The sequence below is a fragment of the Myzus persicae genome, unplaced genomic scaffold, assembly GCF_001856785.1.
Source record: "Myzus persicae strain clone G006 unplaced genomic scaffold, MPER_G0061.0, whole genome shotgun sequence".
Lineage (NCBI taxonomy): Eukaryota > Metazoa > Arthropoda > Insecta > Hemiptera > Aphididae > Myzus > Myzus persicae.
The window spans coordinates 195,971-216,748 of record NW_019103937.1 but is presented as its reverse complement, the minus strand read 5'-3'; the positions used below and the strand labels follow the sequence as shown (position 1 = coordinate 216,748).

General features: G+C 33.2%; 1 protein-coding gene across 1 annotated transcript in view; it reads right to left on the bottom strand.

The window, feature by feature from the left end:
* Positions 1-1,741: 1,741 nt before the first annotated feature.
* LOC111036642 (hillarin) overlaps positions 1,742-20,778 on the bottom strand; it is a 39,539-nt gene continuing 20,502 nt past the window's right edge. Inside the window, exons 5-12 of the mRNA XM_022318744.1 lie at positions 9,899-10,166; positions 7,395-7,477; positions 6,900-7,043; positions 6,380-6,598; positions 5,558-5,766; positions 3,977-4,107; positions 3,240-3,497; positions 1,742-2,185 (exon numbers count right to left, since the gene is read on the bottom strand). Of these exons, the coding sequence (XP_022174436.1) occupies positions 1,829-2,185; positions 3,240-3,497; positions 3,977-4,107; positions 5,558-5,766; positions 6,380-6,598; positions 6,900-7,043; positions 7,395-7,477; positions 9,899-10,166 (1,669 nt within the window). The 3' untranslated portion in view covers positions 1,742-1,828. The remainder of the gene's footprint in view (positions 2,186-3,239; positions 3,498-3,976; positions 4,108-5,557; positions 5,767-6,379; positions 6,599-6,899; positions 7,044-7,394; positions 7,478-9,898; positions 10,167-20,778) is intronic.

Sequence of the window (20,778 nt, the reverse complement as noted above, 5' to 3'; positions counted from 1 at the left end):
TATAATATTAAAAATGGTAGTATGGTACTTATAACAAAATAAACAAAAAAAAAATATAACAAATACTTAACTGTAAGGTTGTAAAGTTAATCACGGTTTAGACTGTTTAGAGACTAGTCTAGTACTATCTAGTACTATCTAGTACTTCTTATCTAGAACTAGTAAATATTATGTAGAATTCCGGATTATTTGAGGTTAAAATCTAGATTTTGTGTTGTTACCACAGTGGTTCATTCGGAATACTTTATCGCATACGACAAGTGATAAAATCTTATCGATTTAGTTCAAGAATACCAATTTTAAGTCGCATGCGATTAAAATTAGTCACCTTCGATAAAATCTGTGACTTTTATCGCATGTGAGAATTAGTCGCATAATTTCAAGAATTGGCCCCCAGGTCAAACGAATCTATTAATAATGACTTTCTCAATTTATTCGAGCGCTTGCTGACCAAAAAACAGACAAGACCACTTTTTGATTTATTTCAGGATGAGTGATGACCAATGAATAATTATTTTTATTTTTTAAATAATAAACAATCTGTATCCTTAATAGTAGACACAATAAGAATATGTGATAAAAGTTAACATGTCGTGAAGTTTTGTCGAAAGAGGCCACCCATTGATAACACTTTCTGTAAGCTTGATAATAATTTATTTTAATTTAATTTAGTTTAAGAGATGATTATTCAATCATATATTTTCTCAAACATTTGTAATTTATATTATACCAGGTGATTTATAACCAGTACCTACGTTCATTAGTTTGAAAAATGTTAACTTATTTAAAAATATTCTTTTTATATAGATCAATCATTTTAAAACAACATTTCTGAAAAAAAAATATTTTTTTTGTATTTTTTATCGTTATAATTTCATAAGTTTTTACTTTTTTAACGGGACACAGTAAATTTTTTATTTCATATTACGAATAAAATTCAAATTTCGGACGAGTAGTTCTTTAGTTAGGTTTCTTTAGTTGACTCGCTTAAAGTTTGATGAGCGGAATAGAGTGGTTGGTTACCTCTTACCTATACCCCTCAAAATATTGTCCACTGTACTTCATTAATCTAAACTTTAAATACTTAGAACTAATGAACTAGTTGTCTAAAATTTGATTTTGATGGACTAAAACACTCAAAGTTTGTTTCGGAATATGAATACAATTTTGAATAATTAAAAATGTACACTGTGCCATTCAAAAACCTGGTTTAGAAAAATAAAAAAACCTTGCATAGTGGTAGGTACTTGATTTGTTTTTAAACTTGTTATTATTATAACTCAACAATAATCATTAAGTATCTATGTATAATAAATATATATACATATATATATATATTTATATATTTTCAGTATTTAACATTAATACAATTACATAGTTGGCTAGAATCGCATATATTATTATGTTACGTTTTTTTTTATGTCCAGCGTTAAAAATATGTATACGGCATGCATAGGTGTACAATATAAATATAATACATAATATTATAGACAACGTTTTACAACAAACAATTTTAATTTTAAAATTCGTTAAATATATTTTGTACCCTATATGCGTATATATGTATATTATTGTATATCCCATATATATATATATATATTATAATGTACTATATACATAGTTATATGTACATCAAACTGTATCATAAATATATATATATATATATATATATATATGTATGTACATTATATTACTAAATACATATACGAATAAACAATTGTATACTGAAATACATTATCCGTATATACTATTATGCTTATGTATATAGAAACGACGATATTTATATTTATATATATATTATTATGTAGCGTGTTATCAATATGTAATATTAATTTCGTTTCGAGCTGTTTATCAAGTATTTGCAACAGTGGGTGAGCAGGTGTTTTTCGCCGTGGATGCCGTTACCGTTGGCGAGCCGGTGCTGGTGCTGGTGATGGTTGTGGTGGCCGTTCTCGTCCGACTTGTGTGACGATATCTCGCGCGTGTACACGTCCAGACCGTACTGGCCCTCTTCCGGGAACCCGATCAGGAACGTGATGAAATCGTCCACGATCGTGTGCGATATGTACTTGGACAGCCGTTTCTCCTCCACGCCGTTTTTGTGCAACGTGGCCATGAAATCCGTCAGCGGCTTCGACATTCGGAACTGGATTTCCAGCTCCCGGCCGGCGAACACCAGTGGATCCTGGGCAGAGACGGCGATGAGATTATGCATGACACAAATAAACGCATTTTCATAAGACAAGCATAGGAACTATTTTAAAGCAGTTGTGTGTTGATTATTCGAGAAGTCAGTGTAATATATATAGGGCCCGAGTGTTGCTTAGGCAACACCTTAAATATGGCTCGGTGGGTATTGATAGCAGAAAAATAGGACATTTTATAGGTCGGTATAGCAATATTATGAAGGGTAGGTTACCTAAAATTATTTGAGCAACACTTTTTGTAGTATGCGTCTTAAGGGTACAATTTTCAATTATTTAGATTTTTTATACCATTTAAAGAGTACAGAGGAATAACGATACATGTAGCGGCATGTACTTTGTTACAGACTTTTTTGAAAATGTAGATGTATCTAAATTGAAATTCGAAGGTGTCACTTTTAAGTAATTTAACTTCGTGTACTTTCTTATAGGATAATAGGCCCATGATATTACAATAGATATGAGGAGTATAAATTATAATGATACATGAACACCATAGTTAAAACAATAAAAAATTAAGTTTTTAATAGATTTTTAGACGTTTTACATGTTTTAAGAACATCCTATATACTATCTATACAAAACACCTAGATATGTATTGATTTTAAATTTCTTAATTGTAAACAGAACCCTTTTCTGAATGCATGTCGAATATTAGCATTTTGTAAGTAAGCATTTAAATTATCTGTGTACCTATATAGTAGATAGTGAATCAAAAGATTTGCGACGTAGCCATCATTTTATTTCGCTCGTAAAAACCTTAGAATAATACGATGGTTATTATGAAAAAATAATATTTATTCAATATCTGGCATTATATGAAAAGCATTATTATGCTTCTGATTTGGAAATTCAGGAAAAATATAAATACATGGTCGTTTTATAAAATTAGAAAAAAATATACCTATATTAAGCCATAGCACGCCACATAGATAAGCATAATATGCAAATTTACTAAATAATGTATACTTTGTTCCCCTTACCAAACAATTATTTAACTTAAGCATAATATAATTTGGGTGCTGCGCTGCGTACCTGATGTGATATGGGTATAAGGCCAAAGAGTCGCGTGGCTTTTGTAGGACCCCATTCGCCGCTGGCGCAGTCCGGCAACGGCACCATGACGGTTTGCAATTCTTCACAGATGATTTTGAACTTGCAAACGCTCTTAAACTTCATCGGCTCTCCGGTCAGATACTCTTTGGGCGTCACCGAATTGGCGAATATGTCCAACAGGAAAGCGCCGCTGTTGGGAGCGTGCACTCGGAACGACACGATATTGCCCAGGACAGACTAGAACCATACACACACACACACACACACACACACACACACACACAGACGTACGTTAAAATGGATAATAAACGAACAATAATCATTATACTATCATAATATTATGTCGTACGATATATTCTACTCGTTCATTTAAATATCCATATATTTAAGGAAACGAGTATAGGATGCATTTCGCATACCATTAAACAACAGACGTATTTTAGAAATTCACGGTCGTTACATATTGCGAGTCGTGACCTAAATCACCTAATACCTATATTGTAATTACAATAAAATTGCAAGCTCAGATTTTCAAAATAAAAATATAGAACAAAATATATCAACACAATTTTATGCAACAATGTTGAGCCCTCTTGAAGTCTTAAATACAAATAAATTGTTCACTATTTGATATTCATCGTCTTAACTTTTGGTCATCAATTCTTTAAAATATTTAAATTTTTTAAATAATATATATAAAACGTTTTATGTTCTACCTGCATGACGAAACGCTTCAAGCTCACTCCGTCGTACGTGTCCCCTTCGCTTTCGTAGAATTTCAAATTGTAGTGGAATATCAGGTTGGATTGCATGTTGGTCGGTATCGCTATTCTCACCGTAGCGGCTCCTGGAATCGTACATTTATGAATATCGGGTGCACCACGAGCGAAAGTTTTGAATAATATTTTCACGCCCTCCTGGTTTTGCACGGAGGCAAATGTAACGCGATTATAATTATTAAGGACATCGCAATATCGCATACGCCGGAAGAAGTCCGTGCCATCATTACAAAACCGGTGCACCGGATAGAATATCATTATTACTTTACTTAGTTATTAGAACTTGACTCGCCAAATAATTATCTCGATCCTCGGCGCACTAATTGACCACCGCAAGTGCTCGACGATACCAATAACGATATTATTATTAGGTATTATTATTATTATTATTATTATTATTATTATTATTATTAATATAATGCATAAAATAATATATCGTCATATTATAAAATGTGCTTGGTGAGTTTGGGTCCAAATAAATCTGTATATAACACCATGAGATTTTTTTATCTCTTTTATCACATAACACCTTAAAAATATGCGTAATTTGTATTTTAATTTATGGCACGCCAACGTATTGTCGAAAAAAAGGAATTAATTTTAAATCGTCCACACGTGGGTTGTATTGAAAATACAACAAAAATATTTGAAAAGAACCAAATATATTAGACGCGCGAGTTTAGTTGGTTTACAAATTAATGTTTCCGCCTTTCCGGTACATAAATCGATGGAATACTGCAAATCTATGCCACGCAAAAAATACTGTATCGTAGGTATATTATATATATAAGCTGCCGTTATAGAAATCCACTTTTGGTGGTCTTATAATATGTATATATATATTCTTTTGTCGATTTGCCACGCTTTTTATTGTAGAAATCGCTGGATTGACGAAAGTCATTTTATAATTGCGTGGCATTCGACTGGATTTAGTGTAGCGTGTTGCGAGACGACATCGATTTGCATAATTTATAATATTTCAGGTATAGGTCTTATCATAAATACTTTGTTATATAGAATGCACAATGTCATTACACTAAACTACCAATATATAGCTTAAAGTAACCATTTGTCATTAAAGTTATGTTGGGAATTTTATTTCATAACTTTTATTTTACTGTATATTTCCAGATGTTCTAACTAAACGACTCAATGAGTTATTTTTTACTACATAGAAGTTACTCAGGAAAGTCGGTTCCTTTTAAATAAAAAATATTGTCAACATTGTCAAAATTGTTCATAAATATTAATGTAATTTAATATATAATAAAACGCATTTTCTATTATTTGTTTCGTGATCTTACATTGAACATTCAGTAATAATAAATTTTAATTAAATTTTTTCAGCCAATTGAACTTGAGCAAGTAAAGTTACTTTCTCATTAGTTTGTAATTTATTAATTTATAATAAGCAATAGGTATAGTACCCATACATCACCTACATTGTCATTAATTATCATATTCCAAATTATATTCATAAGTAATCAAGTCATAATATATATATATATAATATATTACCTGTTGCGTCCGTATACATGACAGCTTTTGTGTTGGAATCTGGGAAGTAGAGGCCGTATCTAAAGAACAGAGACCGGACGAATGGTAAATCCTCAAAATCTCGTTGAGTGATAGGGTTTTTGAGTAACTGCCATTCGGGTTGCAGTGGGAAAAACTCATAGATGAACTCGCGTGGATCCGTTAGGAAGTAATGGTCGTCGTATTCATACCTACAAAGTACCGTATTGGTATTAAATATTAATCATTAATATATTATATTGTATACAATCGAAAAAATTAAACAAAAATATGTATACTATAAATAATAATAGGCATTTTATTTTTTTTTAAAGTAGGTTTATAGTAAAAAAAGTTTGAATAAATAATAACTACAGTTATGATTTAAATAAAACATTTTACACCTTAATTCAAATATAATAATATCGACATGAATGAGCAGTAATGGTGAGTATGAATCTTCTCAATTTAGGTGTTTTAAAATCATTAATTATAACTTAAAGGTTATAATAAAAATCGTTTTCGCAATACATGTATTATATATGCTCCATATTTAATTTACAGGATTGAAAGCCGGTATAGTACAGTCTACTGACTTGGAAATTATTTCACGGTTCAAGGCTTGAGACGTTAATGCGAGTTAACACGTTAAAACTGTTATGCGAGTTATTACTTATTACTTATTACTTATTAAGTATAGGTAGGTACCAACTCGTATGCCTACTCACACACCGGAAATTGCAATGTCAAACAAGTAACGTTGTTTGTTTGATGAAAACGTAAAAAACCCTAACATAGCTAGTCAAATTAATTTAATTGTCCAACCTTAGACTGTCGGATTTCCCTTTGGCTCCCACTTTGGGCACTTCTTTGGCGTTGACTAGATGCCGTGCACCCCAATTGCATTGCACGAACCGCCATGCGCCGGCTACGTAGACGGCATTCCACGAGTTTCGGAATCGACTGTCTTCGAAATGAACACCTGGTTGGTATCCGGCTGACTTCGAGTAACCCTTGATGACGACGCAGTGTAAACCAGCATAGCTGCGCATTCAATATGTTGTGAATTTTAGGTAGGTTCACGGTTTCAAAGTATATCAACGAGAGCTGATTGGTATTGTAATAGAGCATTATTTATATAGATACGTTACGTCAATTACGTTTAAAGCACAACTACGAAGTAAGATAAACGTTAAATACTGTTGATGCTAAAATATAAAGAGACCCAATAAAATGTTTTGGACGGTCTTCGAAAATAAATTTAACATTCAATAACAGTATCGAACCTAACGTAAGACGTGTAAAGCGTAAAGACCAGAGTGTTATGATCGTCTTGTAAACGTACCTGCATAATCGTTTGAATAGTACGTGGTAACTTTCAGTTCCGTGTTTAATACCTCTGAGTAGGCCCATTGGCGTGTCACCCCTCAGATTGTCATCGAAATTCATTGTATTCAAGTTTTTGACAGTAATCCATCGGAAAATCGTCCTAGAAAACAAAAGTTATGACACAACTTGTAAAATATTATTTGATGTTTAATTTGAATGGTTAATACTGAGTTTGAATACAAATATAGAATAGATACATTTGTGTACAAATCGCATAAATTAGACATATTCTGCAGTATTTAATAAAATACATCGAATCCAGTAATAATATATTATCAAAACCTAAAATTATTCATTATCTATTACAAGACATTATATATATTAAGGACTACCATTGATTAAATATATATAGGTGTATAATTAGTCAATAGTGCTACAACTACTAAATGCTTCTAAATAAATTAACTTTTTTTTCTATTTCGTCAATTTATTGATATTTTATGTTATGTACCTGGCTTTTTCAATGTCCGAACCGCATTTTCCCACCAACATCCTTACTAAATCTGTAAAGGTTTTTTGGTCTTCTTGTGCTACCTGTGAAAATCATGGAGCACAATATAAATATATAATGTATAATATATTACTTACACGTTAAAGTTAAAAAAATTAAATTTATATTGTTGTTTATTACACTTTATATTACATTATTTATTACAATTTATTTTGTTCTATTCTATAAATGCAGATGAGTTTTTAGTTACGCAGTTTATTGATATTCGAATTTATTAAAATTTTATAACACTCATATAAAATTATGTTATTGTGTAGGTGCATATTATGGTCATTCTTCGTATACACGATAGGATATGGGGGGTGGATTCTCCTCATAACCTTTTTTTTAATATATAATATTAGTGCGGGGGTACTACCCTACGATTTATCTGAGACATAATGAATATATTATATATATATCCCCCCTCAATGAAAATTCCTGTCTACGCCACTGTCTGTATATATAGACAATGGATTCACAGTTAGTTTTGACAGCAGATAATCGTTATAACTTATAATATAAAATGATGCTCATAAATCGTAATACCTAGTGGATAAAATACGATTTATAAACACATCAAAACTGCTGTAAAATATGTTCGTTTTAATATTTCCCAAGAAACTTATAAATGTAGCGCTAAACGTTATTGTATGTTTTCTTGTCATTGTAAACTATACCAGAACGAATCGAAAATAAAAACGGTTTTAATAACGGAAACTATATAGTTTGAAAAGGATCATCAAAGTCTATACCTAACCAGTGTTTAGTCACATTTTGCCGTGTTAAATAAGGTCTACCTAGGTTATATTATATCTACTTCAGTCATCGTACCGAGCAAGCTTTTTTTCAAACGAGTTAAAAAAAATCACCATGTAATATTCGAAACGGATAAGCCGTCATCTGTTAAATAGGTATTATTACCTACTTTGCAGGTACCTCGTTGTCATACATTTTTCAATTACTATAGGGTTTATAATAATAATATATCATAGTAAGAGGTACCTATTACAAAAAAAAAAAATGATGACCGTTAAAAAGTATTAGTTATTAGTAGTTACTTTAATATAACGTTACTTTATAGTTTCTTTTTGGAGCTCTTCGACTAACTTAGGTCTTATCACTTCCTATATAACTCTTACTATTACGCTTAGGTGTTAGGTACTGACCTGCGTAACATTATTTTAAAATTGAGTTAATTTAATATGGTTATTGCATAAATTTCGAACAAAGCACTAAATTGTGCAGTATTGTATACATTTTATAGTTCCGACTAACTATGGATTATCTTCTATGGAAGTACGAAGTATGCCTAATAGTATTCAAACATGTTTTAAGCCGTTGACCGACGACAATAGATCGACAGCTGTAATATAATCATTAAAATGGCATGTTCATTGTTCGTACAACAAGTGCTAAAATGATGGTATTCTATATACAGATAGGTAACTGTCAATAGTTAATAGTATATTGTAATTTATAGAGAAAAGATTTTTAGTATTTACAGCATTAACCTTAAAATACTTTTTTTACGTTGATTACAATTACGTGTCGTGATTAATTATCGTGCTGGAAATCATTGGGGTCCAATAGGTCCTTACTTGACGTATACACGATTAAGTACTGTATAATAATATGTATGGGTAGGTATATTAAAGTTCAGAACTACACACAACCTCTACACCTACAGCGATCAAACAAACATACCTTACCAAATAGCAGTTACCATATAAATTATAAATGTATTAATAATTATAGCCTAAGCTATAATATACAAAGGTACATATATTATATTATATATTGTATATACTACCATAGGGATAGCGTGTGTCATAAAAATTCATTTTTAATCCAACAACAAGAAGAATTGATAATATGATATAATTGCAGTAATCGCGTTTAATTAGATTTGTTTTGTTATTATTTTTTTTCTATTGTTCAGCATCTCAGCACAATCATCACCACTAAGCACAATAATATAGGTAGTATAAATGACGATTGCAGTATGAGTGTTGACCGATTAAATATAAACATGTCCGACGGTGATATTTGATTATGATAGCGTACTTGAGTGGCCTATAGCATTAGGAATATAAGATAAACGACCAGTGGTTGACGGGCAAAAAGAGCATGGCTTTTATATATAACTACGACTCGCTAGTATAGACTTACGGGTGGTCGCCCATACGCGCTCTCAAATTTTGTTCGAAACACGGCTGTTTGAAGTTGACTTAACAATCTACAGTGCTGGAAAATATGTATTGGGCTCTTCGACCGGTTCGAACCCAATATCCGTTTATAGTCAATAAAATACCTATACCTACCTACGATGGCCTTGTCTTTGGATTCGCGATGTTTTATTAAGTGTCTGTGCTGACTTTGCCCGTCGCTAAAATATCGCTCGGCAATCGCAGCTTCGATGCACATAATACCTATTTAACATCGATCGTATCTTATTGTCTTACCGAAATGGCGATCTGGTCGATGTGCGCAAACTCCAGCGGGTCCGAGTACAGCTGGAACTTTGCTTGGGCCACGCCGTGCGGCGACGGCGGCAGCGGCGCCTTGCCCGGATACGGTTGCACGTTGTCGTTGAGCGCCTCGGCCGTCTCGTCCGGTATCGTCGAGTCGTCCAGATACAGCGATTCGGCCATCATGTACTCGCTGCGCTTCTCGTTGATCAGCTCCAACATTTCGCTGCTCTGCTTCTCCACCAGAGCCGCGGTGGCAGCCCTGCAAACGACAACGATCAATATAGTTATTAATAGGGCTGGGATTTCGATGCACTTTGCATTGTTTTTCAAAGCTTACTGTGCAATGCTCGACTTGTCACAAATTTGTTTTACGTACATTTGAATGAGAATAAGAAAGTGTATTTTGCATTTTTTGGCATTTTTTGGTTTTTAGGTCATTTTCTTAATTTTTAGGGCATTTAAGAGTTTTTGGAGCATTTTTTGAGTTTTTGGAAACCAAGTGTATATGAATTTGAAATTTTATTTTAAGATTTTAAGATTTTTACACCAATATGGTTTTTAAATAAAAATAACAGATTATAAGTAGATACTCGTAATTCGTATTAAATTATCGGACATCAACTTTTTTTTTTAGATTTATACTAAAACTATGTATTTACAGTTTACATTTGTAATAGATTTTTATAATGCATATTTTTTTAAAACTTTTTATTGTAATTTATACTAAAATTATTAAAAATAAAAAAAATTTGTAGATCATAAAAGCATTTTTTAGGACATTTTTCGGGTTTTTTTAGGGCATTAAAATCCCAGTCTTAGTTATTAATAATTATTATCCGTTTACACTGTATACGTATTATAACAGTGATATTATCGCCATAGTCGGTCCTCCGTTCGTATAGTATTCCAAATTGTATTTTAATCTACACTAAACTGACATCGACTACTAAACTCCAGAGACGCTTTTGATGGAAGGCATCATGGAGGAGGGATATTTTTTGGCTACGCCTTCAACAACTATATTGTTTTGAACTTAGGTTTTCTAGGACTCCATAGCCCCTGTAACCTATTAGATCCTAGTCACACCCACTAGAAGAGAAACCCTGCACAAAGCTGCAGGTGGCCGGTTATAATTGGTAAGATTGTTATGTTTCTTCTTTCTTTAGCAAGCCTTATCAGCTCACCCGAGATTCATCAAGAGACTGCATTTCAGATTAAGCAAACTATACTTGCAGCACGAGTCAGCTAGTATTAATGCGGAGAACACAGTATTATTATTATTATAGACGAGACGTCATATAGCAACAAACGAATGAAAACATTAAATATGCGAGATATGGTTATGGTAAGTGTATGTATATAAGTATAGAGGCTGATACTTCAAAAAGCTCCTAAAAAATAGTTATAAAATGTACCCTGCAGTTGCGACAACGATTCGTCCGAGCAAAGTCGAACTACTTATTATACATTGTTTTGACAAGATGACAAACATATTTGTTGGTATTTCTATTTATTTAAACGTAACCGTGTAATATCGTAATTCTAACTACAGACACTCGTCCTATATATTTATAAATATTTTTAACGCGTAAAGCCGAGGAAATCAATAAGCCATTAAACCTTTTTTTTTTTTTTACTTTTTATCATCAATAATTTATTTTATAAACACCATAAAGTGTAATATTATGGATCGCGCATGCGCGTAAAGGATTTCAAGTGTTCAGAATAAATTATACGTAATGTCACTGTATAGAAGTTAGCCTTACGCCTTTACCCGCGTAGTCCATATTATTGTAGATAAATGGGTTTACTTTCAACAGATAAAATTGTGACATCAGAAATAGCCATCTCGTATACGCGCACTGCAACCAGGCACGCCGTCGGAAATAATACATTAATAATGAGCCGTTAAAACGTGACGAAAACGAACTAAACCCGTTAAAATACACATGCGCAGAGCACACAATATTATATATACGCATATACCCAATAATAATATAATATAATTACACACACGAACGCGCGCTAGATGTCGTTACGTATATGCCTAGGCCGTATCTTAGCAGATCTGTTAGAAAACTAGTTTTTTTTCCTATCTAGTTTCGCTTTATGTCGTTGGCGACCGTCTAGCGAAATATTTTAATCCCCACAGACCGTCAACCCGACGGCGAACCGATTCAACGTAATAGGTTACGTCTATTGTGTAACGACGATGCTGTGGCGATTTATTTCACGTGCGCATCATTGTCACTGCAGTGTCACGCCACATCGAATAAAAATCTATACGCGTATACTATGTCTGTACATAAGCTGTAAATGGCTTTCGATGTGACATGCAGTTAATAGGTAGTGTGCGACGTGAGCAGAGTGATGTGTTAAACTGCGGGCTACACTAATTTTCCAAGTCCATTTTAGTGTTTTTTAAATGTGTTAATATATTATATGATATTGTACCTACGTCACATAGATATGGTCAGAAGTATTTGTAACACTATACATTTTTGACTAAAAATCTAGTTGTCCTACGACTTTTTACTTTGCATTTCGATTGTCGTATCGATCATAAGAGCCGTGTCAAATTAAAAAAAAAAATGGCGACATTTTAATGAACGAATGGTCTGCTATATGTGCCTACCAAATGTAGAATAATTAATATTGACGATTAATGGCGTAATGTTTAAAAATAAATGATTATTTAACAATTAGTTAGAAAGTAAAAAAACAAATTGTATACTAGGAGCGTGGTCTTATTGAGTGTTGATGTGGTCCAGCCCACGCCGCTGTAGGGACGACGATCACAACTGCTCCGTAGTCCGTTAAGTCTTCTGCAGGGGCGTGCTCTGCGCGGGGAGGATGAGGGTCTCATATCAGCCTTTTGCTCATTTGTGTCATGACGAAGCGATGGAAGGATATCTACTGCTATATACTTCAACTGCGCGGTCTGAGAATAGTGCGAAATGCACACCCCGTACCCTTCCGACAAAGCTGATCACGCCACTGTGCGTCTATGCGGACTGCGACAGATGTGGTAGGTAACGGCGTGGTAGTAGAGGAATGGTCGGGAAAAACGTCAGCGGTTCTCTGCGGGCTATGGCGGTTCCGATCGACGCGGAATCACGCGATTACCGGAAACATGCACGGCGAAACGCCGAAAATTCCGCGGAAATATAGTCGCCAAAACTATAGCGACCGGAAGTGAAAAACCGAAGTCCGCCGTTGGTCCTCGCCTGCGACTACGCCCCCAGCCAGGTCTGTTAATCGAACGGTTTGAGGTCGCCGTATATGAATCGGTAGATTAGTATATACCTATTATTGGCTATTGTTGTAATAACGGTGGCGTGTGGTAACGTATACGTAATAACCACAGAATAGATTAAATCTGTTCTGTGCCTAAACCGTTCATATCATACATATAGTAATTATTCGATATAGATTGAGAAATAATATAAATAAATAAATAAATGTAAAATACACAGCTGGTATATTGTAAATAATGCTGCGTAAAATATATCGTTTCAGAGACGAACGAGAAAAATGACTGTATGATAATTAAAAAAAAAAATTGTCACCCCTTCCCGGACAAGTCGTCGGGACAGCACGTACGAGTACAACGATTAACGCTCGGATGATTAGTATATTCATATGATTTTCTTCCTACCCTGCCGATAATTTCTGCTCTAGCGTCATATTATTATGTACCTAGTAATAGTCTTGCGATCGCGGGATCTCCGACATTCCATATCTGCAATATAACAGTCTTCCGACAGCTCCAATGATATCAACACGTTGTTATTAATGAAAAATAAAAAATCACATATAATTGCCGTGTTCTGTCATTATATTTCGATTGCAATCTGTGCCTATAAAATCGTACTACGTGTATATATTCGATGTTAACATTCTAATTCGATTTGAAACCGTAGGTACTGTGTAATACGGCGATGTGACATCGATTAATCAAACAGCGTCCTACCCATAACACAGCTATATGACGTATGTATAACCACATTATTGTAAAGAACTATATAATAGTTACGTCGTACGCACGCGTTGGCCTCCAAAAGCAACAATTGGTTCTAGGCGACTTGCAACCGCGCGCGGGTCGTACCTATATAGGCATAATATCATCGTTTATGTCGATGAATAGCACTACAAAAGTGTACTACATACCTATAAGGCCTACGTATCTATATATATATAATATATTTTATTATTATTATTATTGTTATTAATTATTATTGTTACTAAATTATCGCCTTGCTATTCAATATTCAATATTCACATCATTATAATATTATTGTGTTGGACGCGTATTGTATTATTGTCTATAGGATATTTATCGGATATTATGAGATACTATCATATATTGTAGACACGACTACACCAGTGTATAATATATTATATATAGGTATACACTGCGGTGTTAAATTAATGGCAAAGTATATATATATATATATATATATATATACTATTACTATCGAGATGGAGATACAGATGTCGCCGCACAGGCATTTTTTTTTTTTGACTACACCTATATTATATCCCGTTAAATTTTTTACACGACATTAAATCCTGTATACATACATCGTCCTCCACTATTTTTTATTTACAATAACCGACAACGACACAACGTAAACCAGAGAGTTCAAACTACAGAAACATTAGACATTTAAAACTACACAAACTACTATTATTATTTAAAACATAGAAAACGTATGTTCACTTTGACTCAAGGGCTGTATTGTCCAAGCAGATTTTATATATTATATATAATAAGACTGTATTCTGCATCATCCCACTCCGTTCGGGTCAAAATCAATCTATATCTATCTATCGTTTTTCGTTTTTAAGTTGTATGATATATTATGAGTTCGTGACCTACAATAGCACAGTGAAATTTCCGTCAAAATCGGATCGCCGGTTTTGAAGACTTTCCCGGAAAACAGATAAACAGACAGTCAGACGGTCAGAAAGTCAAACAAACATTTTTTATGTATGCGTGTTTCGTGCTATATCACATTTAATCGTTTAGGTTTAAAAATCCAGGGCATACAATTTGAGGACTCAACATTAATTGTGGTATACAAGATAAATAAGAATAATAATACAAACAAGACTTTAAATAATTGCAAAAGAGTCAGTTTTCCAAAGTCTGTTTTTTCGTCATGTTGTTAGTACGTACACAATTTGTATGTGTGCCTACTAAAGAACAGGCAACAGTGGCGACTTATAATTTAATCATAATAAGTAATAACTATTTTATTGTATTTAACCAATGCCCATTTTAAAATATTTAAACAAAAACATTTTCAATTATTGTGAGCTGGACATGTGTGAGCCAACATTTGGTGGTTGAATTCCGGGATAAAAAGTTACGATTAATTATACTACGAAAAGGTCGAAAAACCTGAAATAACAACTATATGGTAAACAAAGAATTTTCAACAGTTTTAAGAAAACGTCGACGTATAAATTGCAACTATTGAAACAATTGTGTTGAAAATAAGTGATAATACCCGAGTCATTATAAACCACGAATTTAAACATTAATCGCGAATTTGGTACGCTGCAGGATTACATCGATCGAAACAAAAGTATTCGTTCAAAATCCAATAAAACGGGATTTTTTCCCATTTCGATTGAAGTAACAAGACTACGAGCGCTGTTAAGGCGGCCACCCTCGCCGTGTGCAAACTTCAAAAAATTCCTTCAAACATCGATCATAATATCATGCACAGCGTCTGCCTATATATTTACACAGCGCTGATCCTCTGTAACGTGTATATATGTTTCACGGGTTCGCGATACCGTTTATAGTTATTTACGTTATTTATTATATTTAATATTGTATGTGATTCCGTGCATACGTAATATTTGTATTGCGATATATACATACTCGTGTGTATATTATACATATATATATATATAAAAACCTGTTGTATCAATGCGAACCGATATATACGGCCGTTTCCCACGCGTGTTTTTACACACTCTGTGCGCACCGACCGCGATGCGTGTTCGACTATATAAAACGACCAAAACGAGTGTGCTAGGTATTATTGTGTGCTACGAGCAGTTTCGGTTTTAAAAATCTTTTCGTTTTTTTTTTTTGCTATTACTCGATTTCGGAGGATTAAAAAACGATTTTCCACCGCACGAGACTGACCGCGGGGGATTCGCGACGGCGACGAACGCCGCGTACACATACACACGGGTGTAGGTACATAATACGTGTGTGCAGGTACTTCGCGGTGCGCGAAAACAATGACAAAGACGATGATATTATGTGTATTATAATATAATATCGTAATGGGAAAATAAACGATCATCCGACCCGTAGAAAGTGCGCACACGCACGTACGCGGCGGCGTATATATTTAACACAATAATATATATATATATATATATATATATATACAAAGTACGCGTATGTATAAGCGCGGCGGAATGCGCGCGCGCGACTTTAGCCTATTTGCCAAGAGGCGTGACACGCACGCACGCAAGTCGGTCGGTGCCAATACATAATATTATGTTATAAAGTAGATGTACCTGTACCACTATATATATTGCATACACACAGATGTGTATAATATTATCGTCCGATAATGGTGCATTTATCTCCACAGCATCCAAACATATACAATCCGTAGAAAATAATATTAGGTTAAAAGTTTGTACATATTATACGGGACGTGTGTGTGGGTACTTGCACTGCCGCTATAATAGGTAAAACGCAAAATTATGATAGTGTCTGAAGTCTGCAATGCAGGTAATAGCCTCGAAATCGTGAAGTGTTTGAATTTTTGTTCGTTTAAATCTATCGTTCGTTTTCCCGAGACGATATACCTATGCGTATACGTATATGGTTACGATGAGTAGCAATAACTCGTGGGAATGATGGCGAGATTTTATGTTTTTTTCTGCAAATCGTCCGTTCGACTTTGCTCTCTGCGGGTATATGCGTGGACTCAAAGGCCGGAACAGAAACAAGACTATACAAACGCTTCCTGTATTGCTAAAGTATAGTATAGGCGCCTACTTATTGAATATTCCAAAAATCTGAATTTTAATGAAATTAAACGTACCTACATATTGTGATCACGCTCAAAAACTTAACTATATAATAAAAAAACTCTATAATATGTAATATTGTGGTATAAATCACTGCAACAGCGCAGCAAACAATAATGTAATTTAACATATTATTATGACGTTGCGTATTGGGGAGTTGCAGTTATTATAAACGAGTCGCTGTGTGGTCACTAAAAACAACAAAAAAAAAGCTTTTTGCATAACATGTACTAGACTATAATGTCGAAACGAAATCGTCGAACATACAATCGATAAATATTGAAAAACACATATATTTACTTATGTTGTAGTTATAAGTTGTATATATATACTTACACATGGAAGGAGGTTTTATTATATTTGTATGTACCCATGTGTATACTAGCTGTTAATGATCGTATTAGTCGATTGCAAAACTAACGCGACCCGTTTCCGTCTCGTAATAATACAACCCAATAAGTAGTCAATAATTTAATAATATATTTAGTCACATATTATATACACAATAAATACAATGATAATAATTTTGGCATCGACGTCCTGACCGGTAGCATATATTATTTTGGAGACAACTGGTTAGCTCAGGTTTTCGGACGTCAGGGGATACAGCCAATACATAATAACTGATAACATACGCTTTTTAGTGTATTACGTATACCAGCAGTATAGATATCTTTATGCCCAATGATTTCGAATTTACATTAAATGTTTTAAATCGCCAACGCAAAACGTTAATACACAAAGTCGATACATCGTTGGCACATGTAACATTGCAGCAGTTATTCCACTCAATCGGCATGGTTCTTGTCACCGATAAAACTGTGTTTATTTAATATTATTATACGTAAGTATATACGAGTTGATCTCGTCGACCAATACTCCAATGCATCGCACGCATTTCGTATTGTATAATACTATATACCCATCATGGTATCGTGGAATTGTTGTTTTATGGTATTATATATTATGGTCGATGAAGGATCATCGATAGCCAAACTATGTATAATATTATGCATACGTATTGCGTATATGACTAGTGTAAATTGCAGTTAGTATACAGTACGTATTTTGATTAAGTTTTGTCGAAATCGTTAAATGTTTTTTTTTCTGTAAATTATATCTCAATTATCATCTGATCACTTCAACTTCGTCAATACGACAATAAATATGTGATGCATTTAAAGAATGAAGTACCCAAAAATCAAAACTCATCACCGACGATCTTAATAATTTAAAGACATTTACGTAATACTAGAATAGTGATATAATACATACATATAGCTATAATACTAGCTATTTATTGGCTGGGTTCATATACGCGATTGCATCGTTCGTAATGCATTTACGAAGATTTTAAATCTATTCTGTAATATGAAAAGAATTGTACCGGAATTATCAAGCAACAGTATAATAGCGGTTATAAGGCGAATTGTATATCAAAAAAAATTAATTTAAACATTATTAAAAATCAATGTTTTAACCCCTATTATGGTTTATAATTTATATAATTTTAATCGAGCATGGAATTAAATAAATAGTTTTGTACAACCAATTATATATATACTATAGCAGCTTATGTTTTTATTTATTATACAGAAGGTACCTATATACATGCCCACTGTTTTATAGTTTTTATTTTGTGGGAATTTTCAATGCATTTTCTATTAGCAACAGCTTCACGCGTTCTATTATATACTAATGTTTTAATTGAATGCAATTATGTTATTTAGGCCAAGACTAGAAGTTTTTTATTTTTAATTCAGAACTTTTCCTCTGACTGCGCGTATTGCCATTCTAACTGATCCGAAACTAATTGACGTTCCTGTTTGCTTCAAGTAAAAAAAAATGTATCATTCTTTCTTTTACCCTCAGTCGTAGATAAATTCGTTTGTCACGACACAAGATTTAAGTTTATGGATTTCAACTGTAACGTGGTGTAACGCGATGAATTAATATGGAAATATAACGTCGAAACACAAAGATGAGAACAAAAATATAGATGACAGTGTAAATAATACACTGATATACCTGATTACAATATTTTTGTGCATTTTAAAAATATTCATGACAAAAAGTATACAAAATATAATAATATTGTACTAATGTTCTATGTATTATGTAATATTATCACGGATGTCCGGTAAATAGAGATGTTTAGTAGATGTTTTAAACTCCGTTTTATACATGCGATGGCCGGGAATAAACGAGATAATATTTATAATTTATCATATAATAGAAATCATGTCTGTGAGACTGTGACCATTGTGTGTGACAAACATTTTTATTCACAACTTTCAATCGTCTGAGTCTGCACCCATCGTGTCCTAAAATACAGGACTGTTCTGTTCAATTATTTATAAAAATACATAGGTACGAATATTAATGGCACTGTTTTTAAAATCGTAATCGAGTCCACACATTACAACAATGGTCGATTCAATTAATCACAATAGTGATTCTTATCTAACACATATAGTTTATGAACAGTTATTTTTTATGTTCATACTTCTCGACAACTTTCAATAAAAATAGTATAATTGTTATTAAATGATATATCCTTAGAGGCAACAGCTTTTATCAACTATAAATAATAATTACCACCATTGAAAAGCTCGTGAATTTTGATCACATCGCTCTTATAAGTTTGTTTGTATAAATGGGTACTTAACTTTAAGTAACTATGTTTATTGAAAAATACCTATAGTTAAATCCAAAATAGTATCAACATCATTATAATACCAGCGGTGATACTTACTAATGCCTGAACCATATATGGTATATAATACATATGTGTATACACATTATTATTATACCAGCTAGGTATATCGTGTTCGTCTATTTATATTATTATATACATTTGTTGTCTTACGGCGAACGCTTATTCACACGAATTGTGTATAAACCATAATATCTAAGGTCGATGTTTAGAAAAAAAGTAATATTAAAAAAAAATATTCCAATAGATAGAGAGGAGATAGTCAAGGTCCGGTGCGCAAAAAATACACTGTGCGGTGCGTTTACCGCTACGTGCCGGTGTTTACCGTTCGGGTCGATCAAATGTGTTCCGTCACTGGATTGGAACACATGCGGAAACCGTATGGTGTATATATATGTAGCTATGTACTTACCAGCTAGTGGTGCAATTAGAAAATATTTTTAGGGTGGGGCGGGGTGTGGGTGGGGTGTCGCATTAACGGCTCGTTACAGTATGACACTCCCCTGGTGCCATAACATGTTAATAATAGATACATTTGCATAGATTTAAAATATCTCAATACGATTTTGAGGTATAATGTAAAAGTCCACGTGATTTTATTTGTCCAAACATTTTAGTATACAGCATGTGAATCGATTCAATTAAGATAATGACGTATTAAATATGTGTGAGAAAACATTTTTTTTTTTATGTTTGTTACATCTTCTGACTGAACATCATAATCTTCAAACCCCCTCCTCACAAAAGACCACTCTATTCTATCAGTATATATATAAACCTAATGCCTTTTTTTTATTGAATTATCATTTTATTATATTTTGCAACTATTTATCTTAATTTGAGGAAGGTACCTTCCAAAAATCTGAAAAAGGTGAAAGGATGATTATAGTCTATAGATAAGGAACTTTAGGAACTGAATGAATTAATATAAAATATAAAATTGATTTTATGACTATGACTGCCAGGAATGGATCCAGAGCAAAGATCTGGGGAGGGAGGAGCCACAATTTTTTGTTAATGTAAAATTACAATATTGGAATCCACTGTCCACTATGAACTAAGATAGTACTATCTTAGTTTGTGC